Source organism: Zingiber officinale, chromosome 2B, assembly GCF_018446385.1.
Source record: "Zingiber officinale cultivar Zhangliang chromosome 2B, Zo_v1.1, whole genome shotgun sequence".
NCBI lineage: Eukaryota > Viridiplantae > Streptophyta > Magnoliopsida > Zingiberales > Zingiberaceae > Zingiber > Zingiber officinale.
This window is the reverse complement of record NC_055989.1, coordinates 102974463-102983078: the sequence shown is the minus strand read 5'-3', so window position 1 is coordinate 102983078 and position 8616 is coordinate 102974463. Positions and strand designations below refer to the sequence as shown.

Genomic DNA, 8616 nt, shown 5'->3' with positions numbered 1-8616 from the left:
TTCGTGGGTTGATAATGTGCATTCTAGACTGCTCTCTAAGGTAGCAGATTATGAGCGAGCTTCATAATGAGGGGCACTTCAGACATGATAAGATGTTAGCCCTCATCTTTGTCAATTTCTATTGGCCCAAGTTGACCAACAATGTGGCTCACTTTCTTGACCGATGTTTTATATGCTAGTGGTCTAAGGAAGCTCTCACAAATGTAAGCTTGTATACTCCCATATCCATTCCTGAAGCTCCTTGGTTCGATTCTAGCATGGATTTCATATTTGGATTACTCTGCACCCAACGAACCTCAGATTTAGTTCTTATTATGGTTGACAGATTCTCAAAGATGGCACATTTTGTAGCTTGTAGGAAGACTATGGATGATGCCCGGATTACCTATCTTTACTTTAAGGAGATCGTGCTTTTACATGGTGTTTCTTGGTCCATGACTTTTGATAGAGATACCAAGTTCATCAGCCACTTCTGGAAGAGAGTTTATGGGAAAAATTAGGTGTGCAGTTGAACTTTAGCAATGCTTACCATTAGATGGACAAATCGAGGTGGCGAATTGTAGTCTAGGCTATCTTTTGAGATGTCTCATAGGAACTAAACCAAAGTAGTGAGACTTGGTGTTGCCTCAAGTAGAGTTTACCTACAGCAGATTGAGAAATAGGACCACAGGATTGAGTCCTTTTGAGATTGTCTATAGGTGGAATCCATTGAGGGTTCTAGACTTAGCCCCTATTCCAAATGTAGAGCGAATTAGTCCTAAAGTGGATGAGATGGCAGAACATCTTCGAGATATTTATAATCAAGTGAAACTGGAAATTATGGAATGCAATACCAAGTATAAGGCTCGGGTCGATAGTCATCATCAATAGATATTTTTTAAGATTTTGTCTAGACTGTATTGACTCGTGGTCATTTCCCTGTTGGAGATTATAATAAGTTACAAGATCGAAAAATCGGACCATATGAGATACCACAGAAGATTAACAACAATGGTTACAAGTTACACCTTCCTAGTCATCTGAAGATTTCCAATATCTTCAATGTGAAACACTTATCTCTTTATTCAACGGATGTTGATGAAGCTAATATGAACTTGAGGGTGAGTTCTTTTTAACTTGGGGAGTTTGATGCAGCTCCAACCCATGATGAAGCCCAATATGACCCTTCAAATTTCAAAATGGTATAACTTTTGACTCAGAACTGTGAATTAGGTTTTGTCAGTTGCCACGTGTGCAGAATTCGAAAATCTACTTTTATTATCTGTGAAATCATAACTACCAAGTTTTGGTATGTACTTTCATTTTTAGATAAAAGATCTATTTCCTTTCTGTACAAGATTGAAATTAAGATCGGTTATTTGTAACTTCTTTTCTTTATTTGGGTCTTATATTTTGGTTTATATAAGAGTCATGTTTAGATATTGAGAAATTATCCTTTATTCATAATAAAATTTCTTATTGTGATAAAATTTAGAGAACGATCTATTTCTCTTCGTTTTTAAAAGATCATTTTTTTTGTTTTCTCCTTAATTTTCCTTTCTCGGTAGTGCATAAAATAATCACTATTCTATCCGATGTCAATAAACCAACCCACGTGGAGGTTTGTCTCAGCTATAAGGAGAGGAGTGCCCACCGAGTGAAGATAACTGTCAAAATCGACAAATCACTCTGAATAGCTCAAAGTCAAGGCAGTAGTTGATCTGGTCAACTATTGTACTTCTTCTTCCTTTTACTCTGGCTAAAGTCCTTCTCCCTAAGAAGAAACTCTTTGTTTTTTTAGCTCCGCTGTGACTTAACCATCAGAAGTGTCACACTAGCAACGTTGACCACCGCTGATGGATGTTGACTTGTAGATCAGAGACTAGATCGGGTACAGAAGGTCAGAAGCTCTATTGGATCTGAATCTGAAGAAGGTAGTACAGCCAAGAGCGTGGAGGGAAATTCAGACGAGATCAAATTTCTTTTCTTTTTTTAAATGAAGAAATATGGATATTTCATTTAAACTCCATATTCAGATAACAAATTGATGAATGAATAGAGGCAATTCACACAGAGGAGGGAGAGAAGGAGCACACTTACTCCATTCATTGTTATGAAGGGACATCATAAAAGCTCCACAGTTGAATTTCTAGAGAAGTATTTATAACTAATGAATTAACACAAAGTTCTCAGTTTGTGCTTCAAATTATCAAATAAGTGCACCGGGAGAAAAAAAAAATACCTGCAGAATTAGTCAAACAAAATCTAAATATCTAGATTATGAAAAACAGAATAATTAATAATATATATTATTATTATTTTTTAAAAAACAAAGAAGAACTACCACAATTCAATCCTATATTTACCATGATATTTTCGATTTCTAATAATAGACAATTAATTTTCTCTATTTTAGTTAGGTCATCATAAACTGAGGCCTAATAAATTTTCCCATTAAACAAAAGGATGTATCAGATTATGAAAACGAGGCCTAATAATTTTACGGCTAAGTTGCCATATGTCTTTTGATACAAGAATATTAAAGTACTGTAAATTGATACAAATATTCTGATAATGAAAAACATTAATTAAAATAAGAATTAAATATATATGTTATCGACCTATCAGTGTGAAGCTCATTTCATTGATAGTGAAATCTTCTTCGTTGCTAGTTGATGTTATGACAGGTTGCATAATCGGAATAAGGAGTTCGTCCTCACTTGTTAACATCGTCACCACTTCTGTCATTGTGGGTCTATCTTTACTATTATCTTGTACACACAGAAGACTCGTTTGGATACAACGTAGAACTTCTTCCATTGAATATGATTGATTTAGTGTGTCGTCAACGATCTCTAAAGATCTTTCTTCCTTCCAAAGTTTATACACCTACAATATTTTGGAAACATATTTTAAAATTTTAGATAGTATCAATGAAAGAATATATATATATATATATTTTGAAACTAATACTTACATATTCTAAAAGAGTCATGCTTGTATCAGTTTGACTGAATACCCTATTCTTCTTTCCACTTATAATTTCTAGTATTATCACACCGAAACTAAATACATCCGACTTGAATGAAAAAACTCCACGTGATAAATACTCAGGTGCCATATAACCGCTACAATTGAGAGCTTCAATGTTAGCATTATATATATCACAGGATTGAACAAATATTAGAATGACATGGAGAAACAATTAAGGTCACTTAGTTTTTATTTAGTTGTTACTTTTCCTTCCAACCTTCTTCTTCCCTTATATATTTATTCAAATGAAGTAAACCGAATTTAAAAGACTTACATTGTTCCGACAGGTCTCGTTGTTGCATCCTCAAGAGCATTGTCTCCTTCAAATATTCTCGCAATGCCAAAATCTGAAATCTTTGGATTCATATCCTTGTCAAGGAGGATATTGCTAGGCTTAAGATCACGATGAATGACTCTCAATCTAGAGTCTTGATGCAAGTATAGAAGTCCTCGAGCGATCCCAATTATAATATTGAAACGCCTTTGCCAATTTAGTAATGAACTTTTAGCTTTATCTGGAGATCCAATTTATAAGGATTAGATAAAATGTTTTTGTGATTAATTTTTAACCATTTATGAAGGTCAACTATACTGACCATAAATGAATGCATCAAGGCTCTTATTTTCCATGTATTCAAGTATGAGAAGTCGCTCATATCCTTCAATGCAGCAGCCTAGAAGACGAACAAGATTTCTATGTTGTAACTTGGCTATCAGTGAGAGTTCATTCTGGAATTCATCTGGACCATGTGAGGAGTATCTTGATAATTTTTTAACAGCAATATTCTGTTCATCTTCCAATTGACCCTAACAAAACGTACCATTTTCTTCCATTTTACATGTTTGAAAGACTAGAATTTTTTTTTGTGATACTGAAAGTCGTCTTATACCTTGTAAACAACTCCAAATCCCCCCTCTCCAAGTTTGTTTTCATCGGAGAAATCATTCGTTGCAGCTTTTATAGTACGTAAATCATATGAAGGAAGTACATCTGACACAAGGATAGCATTATGAGTTATAAAAAATATTCTTCTACCATAATTTTTTTCTTAGAAATACTAAAAAAATTTGACTTAATCCTTTTTAAATCTGAAATAACTTTGAAAAACTAATAGCATTGTTAAATAAACTACTGTGCAGGAATCATTCACTACCTTTCTGCACATTTGGAAACTGCAATTGCAATCTGCAGGTCGATGCTCTGTTTCTCCTCCTCCTAGCGAGTACACCTACACTGCACAGCAAAAGAAATCCCAGCAACACCGAAATGACTATCGCCCACACGAGCTTCTTCAAGTTTGACGTTGATGATCCTGCAGGAAAAGAAAAAGAAGGAAAATAGATTATTGAATATAATGTTACTCTGATCATACAATTTCATGAACGCATAACTCGACTACCTACCTGGAAGCCGAATGTATAAATCGTCTCCTCCGTCGGTAAAACTTCTGAGATCCAACAACTCACCGCGCCAAGTTATGCACCCATAAGGCCCATTGATCACCGCAAACGCTACGCAGGAGCAATCATCCAAGCACAATTTCTTGCACGAATCCAGACTAATGTTGCCTCCTGAGGTTGCGTTCTCAGTGTCTGGCACCTTCACGCTCGGCTCCTTCGAAAATTGGTTCCACGAGCAAAGCAAGGGCTCCTTCCTAGCGCATCCGACGACGCTTTTGTTCTCCACAAAACCTTCCAAGCAACGACAGGAGGTTGAGTAATAGCCCTTGGTGCAAACGCTGTTGCGGCCACAATGGTTATAGTAATCGCAGTCGTCGCTCGGAAACGAGAAGATAATTCTCCACTCTCCCTCAACAAAACTCCAACTCTGGTAGGATACGTTGGTGAACACTAATACCCGGATTAGCTCTGGCGATCGAGTCTGATATTCAGTCATGTAGTAGATCTCATTCTGGTTGGACACGTATGTGAAGTTTAAGTGCGTTAACACAATGTTGCTCCCCATCTGTGGAAGGCCGGAGAACCATTGCCCGTTCCATGGCCCAGTGCGAAAGAGTTTGAGGGATCCATTCACACTCACCGTATAAAATTCCGGAACATTATATGTCTCAATTTTGGCAACGTACTTGCCCGGAGAAGGGTCCGTGGCACTCGTCCATGGCATGAACTGCCACGAAGTGTTAGTCCGGAAGTCGAATCCTGTCTTCATGCCAGGGAGAAGAGTGTCACACCCATGGTCGAAACTCTGCCATAGAGTTCTGCTAGAGTTGCTAGCCGTCAGCACGAGGTTTCCTGAGTCTAAAAGCTGCAAGCGTACAGAATTAAGTTCGGCGGGTCTTCCCGTTGACCAAACCTTTGTTCCTTCCTCAAATAAGATGAGATTTCCGTCGGAAGTCAGGTTCAACGATGCCATGGATGTGTCCACAGATCTGTTCCTATTGGCGACCCATACTACTACTTTGCTTTCTCTCGGTGGGAGATTGTAGTACCAAATTCCTATGTATGAAGTTCCAGAATCGTTAACTGGACTGAAGAAACCGAGTTGGAACACGCTCCCCGCCGAGATTAATGTCTGGCCATCGATAAGTGAGCTATTCCCCATCATTATATCTCCTGCATAAACGTATGACTTATGCTATATATAAATGGATATCAAATTGCGCTACAATTTATCTTATTAAGTAGGACGATCTATCAGGTTTCCAAACAGGTGTACTCTTATATCACTAGGCAATATATATACGTGTTAACGAAGGCCTAATAATTTTATGCCTATGGTACCATGTGTCTTCTAATAAGCCTGAATTTGAAATGAAGGATATTAAAGTATTGCTTTATGGTAAACTTTCCATAGATCCTCATATAAATAAATAAATAAACAGATATAAAAAAATGGACAGAAATCCTACGGTTTTATAATTTAATTTAATTCTGGACAAAATTTCTTTCTTAAACATACTTGGAGAGGATTGGCCAAGTAGAAAGGATGCCTCTGCTAGTAGTACTATTTCCAGGAACGGTAGAAGAAAGAGCTGCATCCGCGCCATGGAAGTTTATGGATTTGCGTTGTCTGCACCAGCAATTGACTGTTGTGTACTCTGTGCAGAGATGCTGCAAGCTAAGTTATAACATTTATCACCTTTAGAAGCTGGTGACAGCTGGAATTCTTCAGTCAACTAATTTGTCTCTGTTTGAAATAATTGAATGACAGTTTGACTGCATATTGGCAGACTGCTTTCACGATTTGTCCACACGGAATACAAAATTAATACAAGGAAATAACACGGTATATCTCTTTCAGTTAATCTCGGGTGTGCTTCACAGTGCGGTATCCGTGCCGGGAGCATATCGCCTGGTCCTATTTTTTTTATCAGGAGATAGATCATTCATAACTATGATTGAATTATTATAGTTTAATTTAAAATGGACGGCCGGAAGTCCTCGGAGGTCACTAGTGGTGGACAAATGATTAGATTATTGGACGCTGAGCTGGGGGGCCGCCCGCGATGCGGATATATTCGTGGGGCCCAAAGGAAATTATGGAGAAGAGGAGTATTTTGGTCTTTTCGCAGATGAAGGGTTTTGGGTGTTTATGTGCTACTGTTCATCATGTGGAGGCCTGTTCCACTACTCTCCTCCACTTCTCTCCCTCTCAGGTGCCTCTCCTCGTCGACGCGAACCGTTTCTCCTCTCCCCCTCCCTCTTTGGTCGTTCATCGAGGCAGCAGCCGGAGTCATACATACGGAGGAGCATCGTGCCTCCCTCTCCTGCGAGAAATCGCAGCTCTCTCACGCCAACGCCGCCACCGCCTCACACCCACACACAAGGATGGTTGGCAGCATCGACACTGCCGCCGTAGACAAAGAGGTGCACCTCCTCATCTTCTCTGTCGCCGAGGCCTCTCACGCGACCCTTGTCGTGAACGCTGTCGCGCAGATGCCTTGGGCATCTCTCATCACCTCGTCGGAGGCTGGTTTTCTTCTGCCACAGCCGAAGGCACGCCTCAGCTCGTGCCTCCCGCTGCCGACATCGCCTCCATCGCTCTACAGGGCACGCCGCTTCACCGCCCAGCGTGGCTCGCCGCATTTCCTCACTCCACGCCGACGCCAAGGCCGAACGCACACCGCCTTCTCTCTAGGCGTTGCCGGCAACCCCGATTAGTCGCCGACCGGCCACGTCAAAGCAAGATTAGCCTCGATCTGCATCCGGTTCCCATCATTGCAGTCGGCCTCCGAGCCACAACAGTGCCCCATCGTCGTAGACAACCCTCGATCTGCACTGTCATACGCTTCTGACGTTGATCCGATATTCTATCCATGCTGGCGCACGCTGGTCCGAAACTTGAGCCACCGTTGATCCGGCCTTCGGGCCACTGCTATTGCACTCTGCCACCATAATCTGTGTTCTACCCTATGTACTGTGTTCCAGCCATCGAGCCGCTATGTTTCGAGTTGCGAGTTACGGGTATTACCCGACCTGCGTGCCATGTTTCGGTCTGTGAGCTGCTGGGGTATGCCGGCCTAGGTACCATTGTCATATTTCGATCTACATGCAGCATTTTGGATCCATGTTGCACCTCTGGTCGGTGGTCGCTTGGTGTTGGGGTTCAATCAAAGTCCTACATTGGAAAGATTTGGGAAAGATCATGGGTTTAAAAAGATGCATGATATCTTCATTGGCACGAGACCTTTTAGGGAGAGCCCAAGAGTAAAGTCATGAGGGTCTAGGCCCAAAGTGGACAATATCATGTCATTGTGGAGATATGTGGACATCCTTTGGGCACAACAATTGGTATCAGAGTCATGGTCTAGACCAGATGTCATGTGGGGTGGCCTTGAACGAAGTTGAGGGTGGGCCTGGAGTAGGTCAGGGTGACCGAATGCTCGCAGGGAGGCCCGAAGCAGGTCAGGGTGATTGAATACTCACGGATATGCCCGAAGCAGGTCAAGATTGGCCGGATCCAATTTACAAGGAGACCCAGAACAGATCAGGATGACTAGATGCTTGTGGGAAAGGCTCCGAAGCAGGTTAGGATGGTTGGATACTCGCGGCAAGACCTGGAGCAGGTTAGGATGACTGGATGCTTGTGGGGAGGCCTGGAGGAAGTCAGGGTGACCGGATGCTCACAGGGAGGCTCGAAGCAGGTCAAGGTGACTGAAGATCACGTAGGCCTGAAGTAGGTCAAGATTGACCGGATCCAGCTTACAAGGAGGCCAGGAACAGGTAAGGATGATCGGATATTATTGCGCAAAGAGAGGGCAACACCTCTCAACCTCTACACCGCGGAAGAAGAGGAAGAGAGGAAAGAAATCGCGCGGAGCAACAAGACAAAGATGCATAAAAAAAGAGCAAACACGAGGAAGAAGAAGAGAAAGAAGAAAAGGTATCATAGTTCGGCAACGTGTCTACTCCACAAAAATGGCCAAGCTTTATTAGAATTCTCTCTACACAAGAGAATCATATCTAATGATTCTTGTGCTTGTTCTTCTTTTGTGCGTCTTTGTCTTGTTGCTCCGCGCGATCTCTTTTCTCTATTCCTCTTCTTCCGCGGTTTAGAGGTTGAGAGGTGTTGTCCTCTCTTTGCGCAACAATTGATATCAAAGTCATGGTCTATACCAGATATCATGTGGGGCAGCCTTGAAC

General features: G+C 41.2%; 1 protein-coding gene across 2 annotated transcripts; it reads right to left on the bottom strand.

Annotated features, from left to right (window-relative positions):
• Positions 1-2433: 2433 nt before the first annotated feature.
• Positions 2434-7662, bottom strand: LOC122046583 (receptor-like serine/threonine-protein kinase SD1-7). 2 transcript variants are annotated; one of them, XM_042607352.1, is made up of 8 exons: positions 5933-7661; positions 4417-5586; positions 4167-4325; positions 3903-4003; positions 3609-3819; positions 3287-3527; positions 2957-3107; positions 2434-2868 (listed from the first exon to the last, which is right to left on the bottom strand). In XM_042607352.1, exons 1-8 carry the CDS (start codon positions 6018-6020, stop codon positions 2593-2595), a joined length of 2397 nt encoding a protein of 798 aa, XP_042463286.1. In that variant the 5' UTR covers positions 6021-7661; the 3' UTR covers positions 2434-2592. The 2 variants fall into 2 exon arrangements, with proteins under 2 accessions (XP_042463286.1, XP_042463287.1); XM_042607353.1 differs by lacking the exon at positions 2957-3107 and having other exon boundaries at positions 2702-2868; positions 5933-7662.
• Positions 7663-8616: the final 954 nt, after the last annotated feature.